The 21,387-nt window shown below is 46.4% G+C and overlaps 1 protein-coding gene across 2 annotated transcripts in view; it reads right to left on the bottom strand.

Annotated features, from left to right (window-relative positions):
• Window positions 1-7,065: 7,065 nt before the first annotated feature.
• Window positions 7,066-21,387, bottom strand: part of ATP2A2 (ATPase sarcoplasmic/endoplasmic reticulum Ca2+ transporting 2) — a 72,682-nt gene continuing 58,360 nt past the window's right edge. The window contains exons 12-21 of one of the 2 annotated variants that reach the window (XR_004032057.1): window positions 18,742-18,864; window positions 18,423-18,641; window positions 17,165-17,500; window positions 15,709-15,929; window positions 14,725-14,927; window positions 13,181-13,266; window positions 12,770-12,903; window positions 12,029-12,146; window positions 10,361-11,944; window positions 7,066-7,864 (exon numbers count right to left, since the gene is read on the bottom strand). Coding sequence is in view for 1 of the 2 variants with exons in the window: in XM_012509914.2 (XP_012365368.1) it covers window positions 11,675-11,944; window positions 12,029-12,146; window positions 12,770-12,903; window positions 13,181-13,266; window positions 14,725-14,927; window positions 15,709-15,929; window positions 17,165-17,500; window positions 18,423-18,641; window positions 18,742-18,864 (1,710 nt within the window). In the remaining variant the exon portion in view is untranslated. Of the gene's footprint in view, window positions 11,945-12,028; window positions 12,147-12,769; window positions 12,904-13,180; window positions 13,267-14,724; window positions 14,928-15,708; window positions 15,930-17,164; window positions 17,501-18,422; window positions 18,642-18,741; window positions 18,865-21,387 lie in introns of both variants that reach the window. The other variant, XM_012509914.2, reaches the window with a different exon arrangement.

Raw genomic sequence — 21,387 nt, 5'->3', positions numbered from 1 at the left:
TGAACCACCGTACCCAGCCTGGATTTCTTTTTATTTATCCTGTATCCTGGACTTAAGCGATCCTCCCACCTCAGCCTCCCAAGTAGCTGCACAGGCATGCACCACCACACCCAGTAAAAAAAACTTTTCTAATTAGCCGGATGTGATGGCATGTTCCTGTAGTCCAGGCTGGAGTGCAGTGGTCTGCTCATGGCCACTGCAGCTTCCACCTTCTGGCCTCAAGCGATCTTCCTGTCTCAGCTTCCCAAGTAGCCGGGACTGTTCCATACTCCTGGGCTCAAGTGATCCTCCAGCTTCAGTCTCACAAAGTGCTGAGATTACAGGCGTGAGCCAGTGTGCCTGGCCCTCTTTTGAAGGTACAGTGAAATGTGTATTTGTCACTTTTCTCAGTCTGTCTTCTAGGTATCTTACCTTTCTTGCATGTTTTCTAGCCTTTCCCCCCCACCTTCACCTTCTGCTGCATTCTAATTAATTTATTCTCATCGACTGTTTCATTATTATTATTATTATTATTATTATTATTATTATTTGAGACAGTTTCACTCTTGTTGCTTAGGCTGGAGTGCAATAGCGCGATCTTGGCTCACTGCAACCTCCACTTCCTGGGTTCAAGCAATTCTCCTGCCTCAGCCTCCCAAGTAGCTGGGATTACAGGCTCCTGCCACCATGCTGGGCTAATTTTGCATTTTTAGTAGAGACAAGTTTTCTCCATGTTGGTTAGGCTGGTCTCAAACTCCCGACCTCAGGTGATCTGCCTGCCTTGGCCTCCCAAAGTGCTGGGATTACAGGCGTGAGCCACCACGCCGAGCCTCATTCATTATTTTGCTGTGTCAATTTTGATGCCACATCCAACCATGAAGTTGTTTTGTTTTTGTTTTTGTTTTTGTTTTTTTTGAGACAGGCAGGGTCTTGCTCTGTTCAGGCTAGAGTCTAGTGGTGCAATCAGCTCACTGTAACCTCAAACTCCTATGCTCATGTGATTCTCCCACCTCAGGCCCCTCAGTAGCTGGGACCACAGGCATGTGCTACTATGCCAGGATTTTTTTTTTTTTTTTTTTTTGAGACGGAGTCTTGCTCTGTCGCCCAGGCTGGAGTGCAGTGGCGCAATCTCGGCTCACTGCAAGCTCCGCCTCCCGGTTCACGCCATTCTCCTGCCTCAGCCTCTCCGAGTAGCTGGGACTACAAGCCCCCCACCACGCCCGGCTAATTTTTTTTGTATTTTTAGTAGAGACGGGGTTTCACCGTGGTCTCGATCTCCTGACCTCGTGACCCGCCCGCCTCGGCCTCCCAAAGTGCTGGGATTACAAGCGTGAGCCACGGCGCCTGGCCTTTTTTTTTTTTTTTTTTTTTTGAGACGGAGTCTTGCTCTGTCGCCCAGGCTGGAGTGCAGTGGCACAATCTCGGCTCACTGCAAGCTCCATCTCCCGGGTTCAAGCCATTCTCCTGCCTCAGCCTCCCAAGTAGCTGGGACTACAAGCACCCACCACCACGCCCGGCTAATTTTTTTTGTATTTTTAGTAGAGACGGGGTTTCACTGTGTTAGCCAGGATGGTCTCTATCTCCTGACCTCATGATCTGCTCGCCTCAGCTTCCCAAAGTGCTGGGATTACAGGCGTGAGCCACCGCGCCTGGCTATGCCAGGATAATTTTTAATTTTTATTTATTTATTTTTTTGAGATGGAGTCTCAATCGCCCAGCCAGGCTGGAGTGCAGTGGCGCGATCTCGGCTCACTGCAACCTCCACCCCCGGGTTCAAACGATTCTCCTGCCTCAGCCTCCCGAGTAGCTGGGATTACAAGTGCCTGCCACTTCACCGGGCTATTTTTTTTTTGTGTGTGTGTATTTTTCAGTAAACACGGGGTCTCCCCGTCTTGGCCAGGCTGGTCTTGAACTGCTGACCTCGTGATCCACCCTCCTCAGCTTCCCAAAGTGCTTGGATTACAGTCATGAGCCACCTTGCCTGGCCAATTTTAAAATTTTTTGCAGATTTGAGGTCTCACTGTATTGCCCAGGCTGGCCAACCTTTTTTTTTTTTTTTTTTTTTTTTTTTGAGACGGAGTCTCCCTCTGTCTCCCAGGCTGGGGTACAGTGGTGCAATCTTGGCTCACTGCAAGCTCCACCTCCCGGGTTCACGCCATTCTCTTGCCTCAGCCTCCCAAGTAGCTGGGACTACAGGCGCCCGCCACCATGCCCGGCTAATTTTTTTTTTTTGTATTTTTAGTAGAGACAGGGTTTCACCATATTAGCCAGGATGATCTCAATCTCCTGACCTCGTGATCCACTTGCCTTGGCCTCCCAGTGCTGGGATTACAGGCATAAGCCACCGTGCCTGGCCTTTTTTTTTTTTTTTTTTTTTTTTGAGACAGTCTCTCTCTGTTGCCCAGCCCAGAATGCAGTGGCTCGATCTCGGCTCACTGCAACCTCTGCCTCCCGGGTTCAAGCGATTCCCCTGCTTCAGCCTCCAGAGTAGCTGGGATTACAGGCATGTGCCATCATGCCCAGGTAATTTTTTTGTATTTTTAGTAGAGATGGGGTTTCATCATGTTGATCAGGCTGGTCTTGAATTCTTGACTTCAAGTGATCCAACTACCTTGGCCTCCCAAAGTGCTGGAATTACAGGCGTGAGCCACTGCACCCGGCCCCATTCGTTTTTACATTCTGATGATTATACTTTTCTCACTTTCCTGGCTTGATGACCTCAACAGTTTTGAGGAATACCAGTCAGGGATTTTTCGTTTGGGGATTGGTCAGGTGTTTTCTTGATGATTAGACTGAGGTTGTGCATTTTGAGAGGAAGACCACAGAGGTAAAATGCCATTTTCATCATTTCAGATCAAGGGCCCATGCTTTCAAGATGACACCCCCTGGCTGAGGTAGCATGTCAGGTCTCCACAGTGACAGGCACTTTCCCATCCCCACTGTATGTACTCTTTGGAACATTGCAAAGCCCACAGAGGAGGCAAGGCTCCACCTCCTGAGGCAGTGTCCATGTAAATTACTTGGAATTCTGCGTGGAAGATTTGTAGTCACCCCCATTTATTTATTTGTTTATGTCAGTGTGGACTTGTGGATATTTATACTTTGGATTCTAGTCCAATACTGCTTTATTTTGTTGCTCACGTTCTTCGGCTTTGGCTGTTGTGGCTTTTTCAGTTGGCTCCTGTGTTCCTTTCACATAACCACATCTTTGATTGCTGTTTTTGAGCCCTTCCTTTCTGGTGCTTTGGATTCTTTAGGCACGTACTGTACGTTTTCTGTCCCATCTCTACAATCAGCCATTTCTCCAAGGAGCCCTTTTTTATTGGAGAATGGCTTTAGAAACCTAACACTGGGAGCCAAGTGTGTTCATTGCCTTCTGAGCTGACAGTACAAGGAAATGCATGTGTGTAGTCACCTGTGTATATACACATCACAGTCAGCAGTTTTTCTTTTTTCCTTTTCTTGAAACAGGCTCTCGCTGCGTCATGCAGGCTGGAATGCAGTGGTGTGATCTTGGTTTCACTACAGCCTTGTCCTCCTGGGTTCAGGTGATCCTCCTGCCTCAGCCTCCATAGTAGCTGGGACCACAGGCATGCACCACCATGCCTGGCTAATTTTTAAAATTTTTTGTAGATGTGGGGTCTCACTGTGTTGCTCAGGCTGGTCTCAAACTGTGGGGCTCCTCATCCTCCTGCCTCAGCCTCCTAGAGTGCTGAGATTATAGGCGTGAGTCACTGTGCCTGGCCACTATCAGCATTTCTCTATGAAACCATCCGTACATATGAAGCTAAACATGACTTCATCATGATATCTCCGGCTCTAATTCATTACCACATGGATTATTCTAGCCTCCTCCCCTTGCTTATCTTAGCTTCTCCCCTTGCTTCCTCTGTTTCCTCCCACTCCAACAGAGAGAAACCTGGCTTCCACCATCTGCCATCTATATGCAGCATTTTGTTATTCTCAGCAACTGTCATTACTAGAAACTGTTAACTTCCTTCTGTTTTTTAAAAATGGTAGATTATAATACAAACTGCTCTGTAATTGAATATTTCCCTGGGCAGACAGCATATATCAGACATAATTCCTTGCTCGTACACACGTGTACCTTGTCTTTTTCAAAGGCTGCACGGTATTCCATGGTTTGAATGCTTTCTACCTTATTCAGTTCTTGCCTCTTAATGAACATCAGCTTATTTCGTCTTCTGCTACAGGAGTGCAGTAGGGATTATACTTTTTGAACATATGGGAGGATTTCAGGAAAGTGAAGTTCTTGATCAAAGGATATAGATGTTTAAAAATCTGAGAGCTGTGTGTGGTAGCTTATGCTTGTAATCCCAGTGACTAGGGGAGCTGACATGGGAGGGTCACTGGAGGCCAGGAGTTCAAGACCAGCTTGGGCAAGTAGCAAGATCCCATTTCTACCAAAAATTATAAAATTTGCCAGGTGTGGTAGTGTGCACTTATAGTCTTAGCTACTCCAGAGGCTGAGGCAGGAGGATCGCTTGAGCCCAGGAGGTTGAGGCTGCAGCGAGCCATGATGGCACCATTGCACCCCAGCCTGGGACACTCTGTCACTTCCCACCCTCCGCAAACAGGCATAACCAACACCTCCGTCTACACTTTCCTTACTGATAGGTAAAGCTCTACCTGCCTTTCCTCATCTCAGCCCCTCTCCCTCACTGAATTAACCACTATCGATTCGGGCTTTCACAGCCTCTGGCTGATGTCCACAAACTCGTTACCAATCTGTTTGGTCCTAGTCCACGTTGATGTACACTCTGGTGTACACACTTTCTCTCCTCAGCCAGCCTGGCCCGTGGGCCACGTTTAGAGAATATGAGGTGGTATTGTGCATATTGATATGTTGCTACACTTGGCTTCACTGTTCAGGATTTATTTAGGTTGATACCGTAGTTCTAGCTTATTTCATAGCTGAGTATCATCTGAATATGCCTGAATGTACTCACTCATTTTTCTGCCGGTGGTTTCATTTTTCTCCAAAAACTCTGCTGTGGCTCTTACCCATGTGTGAGATTCTCTAGGAGTATCCAGGAGTGGACCTGCTTGGGGCAGGGGTGGGGGTGAGGGTGTTGAGAGCACCTCTAGGCTGAGTGATTTTGGTCATTCCCTAGAGTGCATCCTTGCAAGCTGCTCCATCCTTGGCATCAGAAGACCCACTTCTTGAGATGTTACCTTGTGATTTTAATTTGCCAGTGGAGTTGAGCATCTTTTCACATGAGTTATTTAAATGTTTTCTCTCATTTATACCATTTAACCATGTTTCTTTTGGGGGTGTAGTTGCATTTTCCAAATATTTTGATCATTTTGCAATTTATTGGGTGTAAGGGATACAGCTTTTTCTCAAGATGACCACCTACATAATAATCCAACTTTTACCTACTAAGCTGAAACACCACCCTTCTCAAGTGATGCACTGAATTACCATAGCTTTAAGAGGTTTGGTGTGCCTCCTTGGTTTTTGTCTGCCTGATGTTTGTTAGGATCGGCCTAAGGCCACCATTGGTATTCTCGTATACCAGTATGAATTATGTATCACTCCCATTCAGCTGTCAATTTTCCCTGAATCATTAAACATTTCTAACTAGGAACAAGATAGTTCCTATCTAGGAACATTGACCCAGTATGACCCCTGGTTGCTTTTTGTTCATGCCAAGGCATTTTTTCCTTCTCGTGCCCGATTGTACTGACTAGTACCTCTAGAACAGTGTTTGGTAGTGGGCAAGAGTGGACTTGGAATGCAACTCTAAAGCATTAACACTTTTGGTTTCTCATTATAGTAATAAATGGTACATAGGGATACTTTTTAGAAAATGGATGTTAAATTTTATCAATTTTTTTTTCTCCATCAGCAGAACTGACCAGTAGAGTCTCGCTGTGTCACCCAGGCTGGAATGCAGTGGCACAATCTCGGCTCACTGCAAGCTCCGCCTCCCAGGTTCACACCATTCATTCTCCTGCCTCAGCCTCCTGAGTAGCTGGGACTACAGGCACCTGCCACTATGCCCAGCTAATTTTTTGTATTTTTTTTTTTTTTTTTTTTTTTGAGACGGAGTCTCACTCTGTCGCCCAGGCTGGAGTGCAGTGGCGCAATCTCGGCTCACTGCAAGCTCTGCCTCCCGGGTTCACGCCATTCTCCTGCCTCAGCCTCCTGAATAGCTGAGACTATAGGCACCCACCACCACGCCCGGCTAATTTTTTGTATTTTTAGTAGAGACGGGGTTTCACCATGTTAGCCAGGATGGTCTCGATCTCCTGACCTCATGATTCGCCCGCCTTGGCCTCCCAAAGTGCTGGCATTACAGGCGTGAGCCACTGCTCCCAGCAATTTTTTTATTTTTAGTAAAGACGGGGTTTCACTGTGTTAGCCGGGATGTTCTCGATCTCCTACCTTGTGATCTGCCTGCCTTGGCCTCCCAAAGTGCTGGGAATGCAGGCGTGAGCCACCGTGCCTACCCAGAACTGATAGTTTTAAAAATTAGATTTATAGAATCATCCAGCTATCCTTGTATCCTGGTATTTTTAAAAGTGATAAAAGAACCATTTTAGGGAATGTGCAAAACCAAAAGCCCAATCCCAAACCCATCACTGCCAAATAAGCACTAAAGTAACCAGCAAATGAATTCCAACAGCTGCCTCAGTTCTGTTCACCTCTCTATCCCATACCTATAAACAATGGGGAATGTGGAAGTTTTGGATCTGAACAGCCTAAGAAGCATCTCTCCATTGCTAGTCTCCTGATCTTTCCGGGCTGCTAACAATGGAGAGCACGGAGTCTTGGCTTTCTTCACCACACCGACGAGTGGGGCCTTGTGTGTTCAAGACCCCACTGGTAACACACACTCAGCTTCCAGGGTGGGCTTCACATGGGCGGACCTACCAGTCAGCCTGTCTACCGTGAAGTCGAGTCCAAGAGGTTCCTGTCCCCTCTAGTCACACGGCCACCCTGCCCAGACTGAGCCTCCCCTGCTTCCCCGTAGAGGGGCAGGCCCGGGTGCAGAGTGGAGGCCCTTGGTGCCCATCAGTCCCCCTCCCACAGGAGAACAGTCACCACCACACTGAGAATTTATCATAGAATAGATTTATTTACCTGAAACCATGTCTGTGCGACGCTCATTGTTACCAGCACAGAAAGAAACTGATCTCTATTTACAGTCTAAAGTCAAACATGCGCAGTGATAAATTGACATTTAGCATTTTATTAAGATAAATGCATCACAATATATGTATTGCACCAACATCTGTCTACTGCTTCTGATTTCATTAAATAAGTTACATTTAATACAGTGCGAAATAGCTGTCTGCACACTCAGAAAATAACTGAAAATGAACTGGAGGCCTACATTTTAACCATTCAACACCTGTAGTGTTTTTAATGAATTTATAAATAAGCAAACTGTACAGGGCCAATTAAAAAGTAGCATGTTCCAATGTCACTGGAGAAAAATCTGGCTACTTACAACTGAAGGCATGCATTACAATTGAATACTGTACATTTATATAAGCTATAACATTTTGCAGAGAAATGTGGCAACTTGGCTGACGGCTTCCAAGTTCTTAGATAAGGTTTCAGAGTCTCATTCCTCTTGCAGCAAAGAAACCAAACTTCTCTGGAGAGGCTTTCTGATTAAGCTAAATTGTACATCTGTAATCATTATTTTGATTTAAAAGCTAACAACCCCATTGGTAAATACACATTTCCTCCACATAACACACAGTGAGTTGGGAACTTTTTTAGTTTTCTTTTTCCCCAACATCAATCATGCAGAGGGTTGGTAGATGTGTTGCTAAAAACGCACATGCACGCAACCGAACACCCTTACATTTCTGCAAAATGGTTTAGGAAGCGGTTACTCCAGTATTGCTGAAAAGGAAAGAGAGAGGAAATCAGCTTCATGAAATACAGAGAGGAAACGTTAGAATACCTATTTAAATAGATGAAGATCAACAGCGACAGATGAAAAGGAACATTCAGCTTGATCTTTTCAAGATTTCAAGACCAGCATTTCTGATTTACTGTCCCTGAGGCGCTGCCCACACAGGGCAGCATCTAGAAGCACTGGCTCAGTGACACAGACTCCTCGTGTCGTCTGGCTACAGAATAAAGGCTCTGGAGGAAAACCCCACGAGGCAGACACAATCATTGCAGCTGTGAAAGCAGCGAGACAGGCAAGAGGACAAGGTCTTGGTTAGTGGTGCAGAGGGAGGTTGATGGAGAAGTGAGCAGCCAGTAGCAGCACAGCCTTCCTGTCCCTGCCCTGTGGGCACCCGGCCTCTGGCTGCTGGCCTGCCTTGCCTAGCCCTGGAGGGGAAACTCCTCCGCATCATTCTCCTCAGTAAAGGAGGATGAAGCCTACCCTTCTTGCTAACTGCAGGGGGTGTTTGGACAATTTGGTGGTTAGTCATAGGGCAACTGCTGCCTCTGCTCACAGGCACTGCAGATGTGGTATGCTCTGGCCCTGGACAGTGGCTAGATGCTTGGTAGACACTGAACTAATGCTTGTGGTCTCAGGTCTTCCTAGGTCTGCCCGCCTCAGTCAGGATTGAAGCTCCAGTCCGAGGGGATGTGGGAGCAGCTGTTGTGAGGGAAGTCGGCCAGATGCCCTGCTTGCCTGGGAGCTCACCGAGCTCAAGGGACGGCTTCTTCCAGAATGGAGCATCTGCATTCTGCAGAGTGGTGTCCCAGTTAGGGTATGTATGACTGTTGGTCTGGGCAAAGCTCAGAGAGGCCAAGGGAGGCACAGGGTGGTAACAAGTGACATTAATGGCTGGGCCTTCAGCCACCTGCCATCAGGAAAGAATGTGGAAATAAGTTTCAGGCAAGAGCCGCCTGACAGCAGGCACACTGTGGGGCTGGGCAGCTGCTGCCTCACTGTTAGGTGAGGGCCTGAGGCCAGGGATGTGCCAAGACCATGGTGCTGGACCTGGTCTTTATGGGTTGACCTAACTGAGGAGGAGATGCTGAAATGTTTTCACCTGGCAAAGCCTTCAGTGAAATGGACCAAGTGGCCCTGCTCAAAGCAGCAGTGGGCCTAACCCGCTCCCAGCTGTCTGGACCAAGGGAAGTGAGTCCCTCCATGGGCTCCTCTGTGGGCTGGAGGGGTCTGAAGCTGAAAAACCATGAAGCTAACCAGGGGCTGTGTGACAGCAGGCCACACACTACTAAACTTTTTTTGTAAAGGGCACTAAGTCAAGGAACTGAGTCAGGAAAAGCTGTGAGTTTTGTTTGCACAGAATAGTAATAGTGCAGCACTCAAGTCAGTTTGCAGCCCAGAGATGCACTCCTTGCATTTGGCCCATTCAACCCATTTCTTGTTACACCTCATGATGCTCAAACTGGCAAAATTTACCCCCTGCCCTAAATGTTCCCTGCTGGGCAAAGCAGCCCCCCTTCCCGAGAGCCACAATTGCCTGCAAGCAGCCTTGGAGGCTTCACAGTAAGGCTGATTTTTTTGACAGGGCCGTACTCTGTTGCCCAGGCTGGCTTGAGTACCTGGGCTCAAGCAATCCTGCTGTGGCCTCCAAAGGGCTGAGACTTACAGGCATGAGCCACCGCGCCCAACCACAGACTGTGCTTTTAAGAGTCGGTCTCCAGGTTCCACCTCCATCCCTTGAACGTGGCCCTCTGAACTAAGCAGCACCTTGTCCTGCTTGATGCCTCCTAACTCTCCCCAAACTCCAATCAATCATCTGCATTACATCTACTGGCCATCCCAGTAACCAGAGCCTAAGTACATTTTCAAGAATATAGTCAAGGCCTCACACCCTAGCTAAGGAGTAAGCTGGTTTTTGGGCGGTGCGGAGCTATGTCCTACTAACTGTGCTTTAACATCCCCTGCAGAGATAAGTCTTAGCCACAAAGGACAAGACCAAGCAAGGGGGGGTGGGGGAGTGGGGAAGTGGCCTATTTAAGATGAACCTATCGATACCCAGAGTTCACTGGTTCAGTTACTTGCTTCACTAGTTTTTAGCTTTTTAATGAATAAGTAGCAATGTTCTGGGATGACTCCTGGCAGCTGTGAACCCTCATTTTAGCAATACAGTCTGCACAGGTCCTTCAGCCTGTTGGTCTGGCTGAAATGCCTCTCTCCCCACTCTGGCTTTTGTCTGGCTTGGGCCCTCCCGGTCATCTTGTCCTTGGCAGCCTGTGGAGGTCTATGGAAGCCACACCTCCAGCCAGCCGATGCCGCGCCCGTCACATGGCAGGTGCCACAGGCAACCCCGGTGCTCACAGGGCATCAGGGAGCACAGCAGCGTCTGCCATGGGGGCGGCTTATAAGTTAGTGACATACAGTTATCTCACTTGGTGGCAGTCACCTTTAGGCTAAACCATCCAAATCCCAGGGAAGAAAATACTCACGTTAGTTGATGGATGTTGGAAGGCATTGGAGGAAAACACCACAGTTAGGACTGTTAATGACTTACACACTGTTGGTGAGACTCATCTCGAACATGCGCAAACACTGATCGTAGTAACGGTGGTGGTGGTTAGTGCCACATTCAAATAAAAATAGTTCTATACAATATGTTCATTTGGTCATGTGCTATTTACAGGTTTTACAAAACACACACACACACACACACACACACACTTGCCCTTATGTTCTCTATACCAGGCCAGCAGAAACTTGCATAAGATGTACATCACAGATGACAATTAGTGCCTGTACATTAAGAATACAATTCCTATGACTACCTACACAGCAGAGCAGAAGCCTTCTTCCCCTCAAGCAGAGTACAACTAAAGTTCTGAGCTAAGAACTGGAGAGAAAGTTGGACATGTCTGTTAGTCCCAGGTAAGCCACTTAAGAGTTAAAGACAAGACAGTTATTTTTCTCTGTCCATTTAAAATGTTTTATTTTTTTAAAACTAGATTGTGACGTGCCACTGAAATAGGCAATGTTGGCGAACAATGTCTGTTACAATAAAATACATTAGACATTTAAATAAATAACCTTAAAAACTATGTGAAGGGACATAAACCCAGTCGATTGAATCTGGAACAATGTTTTCTGCACAAGCGAGTACAGGCATACCTCTCGTTAAAACTGATGTAAACAGAACGAACCATCACAATCCTAAAGAAGAAGCCAAGCAGGGCGGGGGAGAGGTGGGGGTGGGGTGGGGTGAACGGAGGCCAAAGTGGGTGAGGGAAGTAGCAAACCAAAACAATACTGACTGAGGTAGCAAGACTCTGCTCAGTGCAGAAAAATTGGCTTATGAATAAAAATTAGACTGTGATATCAAATTAAATCCAGATCATCATGCAAAAGACACAATACATGCTATTTTTAGAAAAAAAAAACCACACACATTCATTTCCTAAAATCTGCTGCCAATTAATTTGCTGACAATGTCTGCTGGCTCAACTATTTTTTTTATACAAGGATGAGTATTAAACAGAACACTGTACATGCTTTTTCATCTACAAAAAAATATTTGCATAAAATAGTGTTAGTTCTCTGTACATGTCAATGGACACTTTAATTATGTGTATAAAAAAGGAAAATCTTGCCCCACTGGAGTCAGAAAAAGCAAAACAAAATCTAGAGTATGAAACCTCCGTCACCAGCCAGTATGTTCATGTGAAAATTCAGCAGAAATAGACAGTTGCTTTAAACAATAAAAAAATTAATTGATTAAGTTAAACATCTTCTTTATGGAAAACTGTCAGTCAAGACCAGAACATATCGCTAAAGTTAGTGTCTGTGCTATAGACCCAGATCACCAGAGGCATTATGAGCAGCACAAACGGCCAGGAAATCCCATCGGTGCATGCCGAGAACGAGCAGGATTTGGTGGCAGGCTGCACACACTCTTTACCAGGTTCCAGGTAGTTGCGGGCCACAAACTTGAGCGTCTCGTCCATGAGAATCACGGGCAAGGAGATTTTCAGCACCATCAGCCACTGGGTCACGTTCAGCGGTGTGATCTGGAAGATGAGCTGACAGAGAAGACGTGTCACGCCTCCAGCCTCCCCAGGAAGGAGGTGGCTGGTCCCCAGCCCAAGCCCCACCCAACCACTTACTGGCAAGGGTTCGACATAGAGGATCAGGAAGTGGAGTGACATGGACAGGCAGATGGAGCCCACGAGCCAGATGTTCTCCCAGGGGGGCATCCTCAGCAAGGACTGGTTTTCGGACAAGCTGCAGAGCAAGGAGAGGTGGGGGAATGCACCCCCAAGGCAAGGCTCGTGTCACAGTGGCAGTAAGACCCTGTTGGACTACACTTCAGTAAGGCGGCTGTTAATGTGGCACCATCCACTGACCTAACTAACTCCACTTTCTACAGTGGCAAAGTTGAAGACGAGAATGTCCTAATGCAGGGCAAACTGTGAATTTTATATCTATGTTTTGGCATAGCAGACCCCATCTTAGTGGGTTCAAAGCTGTTCCCAATTGCCCTGGAGACTTGGGCTATTTAGAAATTTCCATTTTTGTCACGGGCTTAATTGGATGGTACCATTCGTCTGTATGAAAGGGTGAGGTTCCTTCCCTGTGGGTGCTGGCATACAGGGGTACCAAAGTTCCTATTTTTGGCCCCCACGGTTTCTTTTAAGGAAGAGCTCCTAAGAAACACAGGGCTAAAAGCACTCCCACTACTTCCTGGAGGTGACGACAGCTCATGCTTTTAAAACTGGTATTGCCTGTTCTCCTTTCTTTTTGGAAGGGAAGAACTGTCCTGTGATCCTCAACCGTGACTACACACAATTTCCCGGTGCCCTGGCAGTCAGCATGCTCGCCTCAGCCTGCCGTGAAGGTGCACTAACCTGTTGAGGGCGTTACACATTTCTATAGTTACTAGAACAGAGAGCGCCATTGTCATCGGGTATGGGGATTCAAAGATTGCACAATCCACGCCTTCAAAGTCCGGGTTGTCCTCTTTACACTGTAGGAAATGACTCTGCAAGAAAATCCAATCAAATTCCTATCAGCCCAGTATATTTCCCAAGTCCAGGCACCAACCCCATACCAAGCCTAGCACAGACCAGCCCGAATGCAAAGCCAGCCAAGAGGTTTACCCCAATTTCTCAGAGAAGCCCTGGTCCTTCAGAATCATCTTAGATGTAACTGTTTATCGTTTGAGTCTTAAGATGATTTGATAGATACCCAAACCACAGAAAGGTCAAGGCCTCACAACACTTCTCATGTAAGGTACAGAAAGAAAGGTGACTGAGTACCAGCTGGTAGAAGGACACTCTTGGACCACCGTCAGCAGCAATGAACCACCATGCAGCAGCACCCACGGTAGCAGCACCGACGTAACCTGGGAACAAACACAATGATGCTGACGCACTTGCCTCTGCAGGGCTGGCTGCCACCAAGGCCATGCAGGCCAATCCCAAGGACGAAGATCAAAGACATGGGACAGTGATGGTAACCGGAGCCTGTGGTGCTACCACCACCTGCTCACGCCTGGTAGCCAGAGCAACTAGACCCTGGTTTCTGAAGGACAGGGGTATTTCTAGAACAGAAGAACTGGATAACTTTTCCTCCAGAATGTGTGCGAAAAAGCACTTGCTCCATCCTGTGCCAACCTTTCCCCTTGCCGTGCCTTCTCCCCTCAGCGGATAGTACTTCAAGGCTGCAAGTGTGTGTGTCCTCCATGTAAGGCTGCACAGTGTCGGGGGACTAGATCACACCATGACTTTTGGGCAAACTATTGCTGCCTAGTTGTACACAGATTTATTCGCTCCATTAGAGGCCCAGCAGCAGCTTTCTAGGGAAATGCCGTCAGGAGCTAGGGTGGAACACTGAACAGCATGGCCCTGCCCTCAGCAGCTCCTGGGATTCCCCCCAGTATTAGCTTTGAATTCAGGAAGTGTATTGCAAAGAAGCAACAAGATGCAGCAGAGAATACACAGAATTCAGACGAGGCAAATATCCCTATGTGGTAGCATCAAAAACAACAAGTGCATATACCCACTAACCCACGAATTACAATGCAGCATGAAGGCCGCTGGCTGCAAGGATGAGGCACTACACATGTCCAGATGTGGAAGGATCTGACAAGCAGTAAGAAGGCAAGACAAGGTCAACATGCAGGTGTGCACAGCATGCTGGAATCTCTCCGGAAGGGCACAGGGTACATGAGCACCTCAACGCCAGAGGGAAGTGACCGGCCCAAACCCTTTCCATTCTATGCCATTGTGTGCTTTTTGAATTTGAAGTCATGTGAATATATTATGAAAACATAATGCCTTCCTATGGGATCCCAGGGAAGTGATTTCACCTCACTTTCCCAATCTATGAAATGGGGAAGAACCAACAGCACCCGGGGTGAGGCAGACAAGGGCTAAAGAGATGATTTATGTATAAAAGGGACCAGCCACTGCGCAGCCCTTCTCTTATGGAAACAGGGACTAAGTTTTATATCTTGGTGACAATTATCTATTTAAATCCCACCTATGAACTCTTAGAAGGCAGAACCCAGTGTGAATCATTCTTATCCCTTTGCACACAGGGCTAAATCTGAAAACCCTGATGTTCGTTTGCTCATTCACAAAAGCCCAAGTAAGGGCAGGATGCTAAAACTGGAACTAACTGTGAAAGGACTTTAGTAAAATTGGGTGTATAGTTCATCGAACTGTAAGAGGGCATCTCTGTCTTTTGCTACCCTATACGGGGAAAGAAGAAAAAATATGCTTCTAAGGGATGAATTTACAAAATTTCAGCTCACAAACATTTTGTTTAAAAATCAGTAATATAAAAAAATTGTACTCACAGCCAATAGCCAAGTAACGGAAAAAGAGCCACCCGCTGATCAATGGTTCCTTTGGGTTCCGGGGAGGTTTATTCATGATGTCCAGATCAGGAGGGTTGAACCCCAGTGCAGTGGCAGGCAGGCCATCTGTCACCAGATTGACCCAGAGCAGCTGAACAGGAATCAAAGCCTCGGGAAATCCAAGGGCTGCTGTCAGGAAAATACTGTTTCCAATCAAGAAAAGAAGACAAAGAGAGCCCAAATGACTTCTAGCCACTATTTAAAGAGCATCATCACCCCACCCTCCAGAAAAAAAAAATGACAACAACTTCAGGTAATCTGTAAAATACTTATACCCAATTTTGAATTAAAGCTCACTTTTACTTAGTTTATTACTTAAATTCAGATGACTGAGGCCGGGTGCGGTGGCTTATGCCTGTAATGCCAGCACTTTGGGAAGCCAAGGTGGGCAGACTGGCTGAGCTCAGCAGTTAAGAGACCAGCCTGGGCAACATGGTGAAACCTCATTTCTACTAAAAGACAAAAAAAGTGGCAGGGAGTGGTGGCGCATGCCTGTAATCCCAGCTGTTCGGGAGGCTTGAACCCAGGAGGTGGAGGGGACAGTGAGCTGAGATCGTGCCACTGCCTGAAGCCTGGCGACAGCAAGACTGTCTCAAAAAAATAAATAAAAATAAAAAAATAATTAAGCTGACTGAGATAAAGCCAACTTTTGGAGGGCAAGAATTTCACGTGACTACCTGGCTAATTTAAGCTCAGTTTCATGTTAAAGAGGATTCTTTGCACGTTGGGGCAGCTGCAGACAACCCTCCCGAGGGCCAAAGCACCACTGCTTCCATAAGGCATTTCTGTCTTGCCCACTTCCCCCTTCCAACTCAGGCACAAAGACCAAAGCTGCTGCAATCTGGAGAGCAAACTGCGAGAACTGGGCTCCATGACCCATTTAGATAAAGGCGTACAGTAAGTGATGCTGTCACAGAGACCTACCAGACAACTTCCCCGACGTTGGATGAGATGAGGTAGCGGATGAACTGTTTCATGTTGTTGTAGATTGCCCGCCCCTCCTCAACGGCAGCCACAATGGTGGAGAAGTTGTCATCCGCCAGGACCATCTCAGAGGCGGTTTTAGCCACTGCAGTCCCAGAGCCCATAGCAATGCCAATCTCGGCTTTCTTCAGAGCAGGAGCATCGTTCACGCCATCGCCAGTCTGAAAGGGAAAGCAATGGTTGGGTCAGCCAACTGGCATGCCACACTCACACCCCTAGGCAAAAGCCCACAGAATGGGAAGCAGGAGGAAAATGAATAGAGCCGTAGGTCTCTTGTCAGAGTTATAGAATTTTTGTTTCGTAAGTTGGTGTCACAAAACACATTTTACCTAGGAAATGTAAAATTACCAAATAAGTTTACCAAAGTGGGACAAAAGGGATTTCAAATTTATCTGTATTATCTTACTAAAAACAAAAACACAACCTATGTGGCAGTCAAGAAGAAGTACTTGTATCCACATGGATAAATTTCAAGTAGAAAGATGCAGATTGCAAAAATATGCACATTTTTATTTGAGATGGAGTCCTGCTCTGACGCCCAGGCTGTAGTGCAGTGGCACAGTCTCAGCTCACTGCACGCCTCCTGGGTTCAAGCGATTCTTCTGCCTCAGTCTCCCAAGTAGCTGGGATTATAGGCACCCACCACCACACCCAGCAATTTTTTGTATTTTTAGTAGAGACGGGGTTTCACCATGTTGGCCAGGCTGGTCTTGAACTCCTGACCCTAAGTGATTCACCTGCCTCGGCCTCCCAAGTGTTGGGGTTACAGGCATTAGCCACTGCACTCGGCCAAAAAATATGCCTTCAAATGCATGCAAAAATAATACTGTCTACAGACACAAAAACAGCACTCCCATGTTTTTAATATTGTTGCTAAATTCCAACTTCAGTTACCTCTGGGGGAGAGCAGAGTACACATACAGTGTGTTTCAAAACTAAGATTTTTTTTTTTAAAGAGAATAAAGTAAATTTAACATAATATATCTGGGTGAAAATCAGGTGAGGGGAAGAATACTGGACATGCTTCACCAACAGCTAGCTCTTAAAGAACATCCAACTTAAAAGCAGGGTGATCCAAACAACTGACTGATTACATCCTCAATTTTCAGAAAACTTACGATAAAAACACATCTCATTTAAAAAAGAGACTAGATCACCAGATTGTTCCTCTGGGACTGATCTGGAAGGCCCTTCTGGGTTTTAAACGACTCTAGGATCTTCCCTGCAAGTAGCACACAACATGCCAACCACTGATTCACTGAATTCTAGAGAAAAGACCCAAATCATGACAAATTCCAAATTAGGGAGCTATGACAAAAAAATTCAGTGGTCAAAATTAGAGTCTACTATGTGCTTGTGTAGCCTGAGTCACCTGTACATGTTCAAACATGCTCACCATAGCTGTAATCTCATCAAAAGACTGAAGAAATTCTACAATTTTAGACTTGTGGGAGGGTTCAACTCGCGCAAAACAGCGGGCGTTCAGGCAGGCGTCTCGCTGGGCGGAGGGGTTGAGTTCATCAAACTCCCGGCCTGTGAAAGCTTTCGACGTCACGTCCTCATCCTGCCCGAAGATGCCAATGCGGCGACAGATGGCCACAGCAGTGCCCTTGTTGTCCCCAGTGATCATGATGACCCGGATGCCTGCTTGCCGGCACAGCTTCACGGAGGAGGCCACCTCGATTCTTGGAGGATCCAGCATGCCCACGCAGCCAACGAAGGTCAGATTGGTCTAAATTAAGAGCATCACTTTAAATAAAAGTGGCAAATTCTCATTTTTGTCCCCTAGTTTGAAAAAATGCCCAGTTAAACATTGGGACAGGTTTCTGCATTTTCTTTTTTTTTTGAGGCGGAGTTTCGCTCGTTGCCCAGGCTGGAGTGCCATGGCGCAATCCCAGCTCACCGCAACCTCCGCCTCCCAGGTTCAAGAGACTCTCCTGCCTCAGCCTCCAGAGTAGCTGGGACTACAGGTATGCACCACCACACCTGGCTAATTTTGTATTTTTAGTAGAGATGTTGTTTCTCCATGTTGGTCAGGCTGGTCTCAAACTCCCAACCCCAGGTGATCCGCCAACCTCGGCCTCCCAAAGTGCTGGGATTACAGGCATCTGAGCCACTGTGCCTGGCCGGTTTCTGCATTTTCTTATGAGAAAAAAAGAATACCACTACACCCCTGTTATCAAACCATTCTTCAACTCTTGTGCTATTCTGAGCCCACAGTACCGACGCTTCTTCATTTTGTTCATAGCTTTATCACATCCTTGATATAAAAGAATTCTATTCTGAGTAGAAAAGTGGAAGGAATCTCCAACTTGGATCTTTTGACCTTCAGTACTAATGAATATTCTAGAAATATCCCCAATTAAAAAAAAAATCATGACTTAGATGAGCTGCAAAATGGGGTTTACAAGCTTATTTAAGCTCATCTTGATTATTCTACTTTGCAAATGACACTTTTATGAAATTATTAACTATGTATGTTTGAAGCAGCAATCTAAATTTTAAGGGTGACACAGCTGGCAGGCAGAAAAACAAATAACCACACCTCTTTCTTGGCAAAAGTGAGAACTGTTTGACCTTTTGCTTCAAGGAGTACTGTTTAAACACAATGAATCGTGCAGGGTGTGGACAAAGAAACTTTTCATTTAGCTAACCTCATATTTAATAAAGTTGGCAGAGTCCTCAAGGTGCATTTCTTCTCTTCTCAGTGGGTTGTCGTGAGTGGCCAGGGCCAGGCATCGCAGTGTGTCGCTGCCACTACCCCACTCTCGAATGACAGACATGATCTTCTGTTTGACTCCAGAGGTCATAGGAACCTTAGTACTTCCAACTCGAATGTGGGTGCACCTGTCAATGACACCTTCAGGAGCACCCTGGAAATGTTACAGATTTACATCAACAATTTTGTTTTATTGGTTCACCGGGATCTTAACCCTGGTTAAGAACATCTCAATTGCAATCTGCCATACTTGCCTTCACAAACATCTTGCTCATTGATGTCCTGCTTGGTTTATTTGGTGTACAGTAAACCGACATTGACTTTCTGTCACGTGAAAACTCTAGAGTGAATTCCTTTTTCATCAGCTGTTTAATGACCTACAAAGGGAACAAATATGGAATACTACTGGGTGGCAATTTCTGAACTTTTTTACCTAACAAACAGTAAGCACCTATTACATGACAGATGCTAGGAATATAGCAATAAACAAAACATACAGGTTTTTGCCCTCATGAAACTTGTCCCCTATTTTGGGAGAGACAGACTAAGATGCAAAAGTAACACAAGTGCTATAGAGAAAAAGGGAAGGGGGATAGAAAATTTGCATACGTACATATCGTACTGTTACATAAAGTGGCCAAAGGCGGTGACATCTGAATAAAGATGGCCCCATGGGGCCTGAAAAGATTTGTGTGAATCCAGTGGGTGGTGGTGAAGACCCACCAGGCAGAGAACGGAAGTGCAACCTGGCAAGTCCTGGAATGGTAAAGGAGTGCCAATGTGGCTGGAATAGAGTTCACATGAGCAAAAGGTGAGACAGGTAATGGCAGAGGACGGTAGAAGCAGGTCATTAAGACCTCAAAAATCATTATGGGGCATTTGGCTTTTAAGACAAGTAAAACAGGAAGACGACGGAGGGTCTCAAGCTCTAGTTGTCAAGAATTGGCTGAAGGTGGTCGGGTGCAGTGTATCACCTGAGGTCAGCAGTTCAAGACCAGCCTGGCCAACATGGTGAAACCCTGTCTCTACAAAAATTAGCTAGGTGTGGTGGCAGGCACCTATAATCCCAACTACTCAGGAGGCTGAGGCAGGAGAACTGCTTAAAGCCAGGGGGGCAGAGATTCCAGCAAGACGAGATTGCGCCACTTCACTCCACCCTGGACGAAAGAGCAAACTCTGTCTCAAAAACCAAAAGCATTGGCTGAAGAGAGACAATACCATTCAGTATAATGACACTGACTTAAACTAGGGAACGCTGGAGGTGAAGAGATGGCCCCAAGCAGAGCTGTCCACCAGAACTCTTGAAGGATGGCAATGCTCTGTGGCCACTGTTCATGTGGCTGTCACACGTGATGGACGAGCACTTTAAGTGAATATGGCTAGGGCATCTAAGGAAGTGTTTTTAGGTATTCTAAGTAGTTTTTTTTTTTTTTTAAGTATTCTAAGTAGTTTTAGATAGCTAGTGGCTACTGATTAGTCATGAGACCAGAAGAGATCATGGGAGTAACTATAGACAGAAATGGCTGAGAACTATGGAGCCTTCACCTCCTGGTGCTATGTGAAAGACCCAGCTAAGAAGACCTCGAATGAGAGGCCAGGGAGGGAGAGCAAGTGTGGGATCGTGGAAGCCAAGTGAAGAGGTGCTTCAAAGAGGGAGAGAGTAACAGCACCAACAAAATAGGTAAGATGAGGACTGAGAATAAACCTTTGGCTTTACACCGTTACCTACAACTAAAGATACCCCTTCTCTTCCAGTTTTTATACTTTTCTTGCCTATTACACAGACCAGGAATGCCAATATAATACTGCGTAGAAATGGTGAGAATTCTGTTATGTTAGCATGGTCTCTGTGTAAACACACCGTCAGCGTTAAAGACATGCTTTTATAGTCTTAGTTTGGTGTGATAGATGGGTTTCATCATATGCACCTACTGAGGTAACCTTATTGTTTTTTCCACCTTAATTTGGTTAATGTGGTGAGTTAATTATATTAATTTGCTCCCACTGACACACATTTAAAAATCATCATAGAAATCCCCAAGAACATCAGCATCTAACCTAGGAAGCTACGGGAGGACTGAAGGCTGATGAACTGACTAGATGGGGCTCAGGGCCCTGCAGCGATCCTGCTGGCCTACCAGCCACTGAACCGCCTCAGGCAGCAAAGGAATGGATATGAGTGCTACGCTGGATTCTGTATCATCTCAATCATATGTGTGTTTAGTTTCAATTAAACATTTGTGCCAATGGCACTGGGATGACTAAAGGAACACACAATGATTCTGAGGAAGGCGTGGACCTTCTCAGGTAAGAGGCCTTGGGCTGGGAGTGGGGGAGGGAAATCCCTCTCAGTACTAAGCTGGCCAAGAACCATGGACCGAGCCAAACAAGCCATGGGGCCAAAACGCTGGACCTGCTCTCTCTGCTTCTAAACTACACATGGGTTCCTGCTGTCTCAAGTGGGAAGGGAGGCAAAGAGCTTGTGTTTGGAACTCCTTAGTGAAGAAGCAGCATGACAGCTGTTTCCGATCCCTTGGCCAAGGGATGTGAAAAAGATGGGACAAGGGAGCTCTGGAACAGGGAGACACAAGGATGACAGCATTGCCCGTACTTGTGTGGTCACTGGCTAGTGAGCCAGTGCTGGTTCAGCCCCATGACATGACTTGTTTCCCATCACTCGGCAGGAGTAGTCGGCGGTCTAGAATCAAACGACTCAAACCCTCAATCTGTGAAGCTGTTTTCAGGCTGCCTTAGATTTTTAGTTACACCAACTAATAAATCACAGGCAGCGTGGCTCTGCCAGGATCCACCTCCTTACTTACTGGCAGACTGCTTCGGGTTCATGGAAGACACATGGGTAGAGGAAAGAAGCCAAAGGAGTGGTCCAAGGCCTTCATGGC

This window comes from Nomascus leucogenys, chromosome 10, assembly GCF_006542625.1.
Source record: "Nomascus leucogenys isolate Asia chromosome 10, Asia_NLE_v1, whole genome shotgun sequence".
Taxonomy (NCBI): Eukaryota; Metazoa; Chordata; class Mammalia; order Primates; family Hylobatidae; genus Nomascus; species Nomascus leucogenys.
The sequence above is the reverse complement of the archived record's forward strand: the minus strand, read 5'-3'. Positions and strand labels throughout refer to the sequence as shown.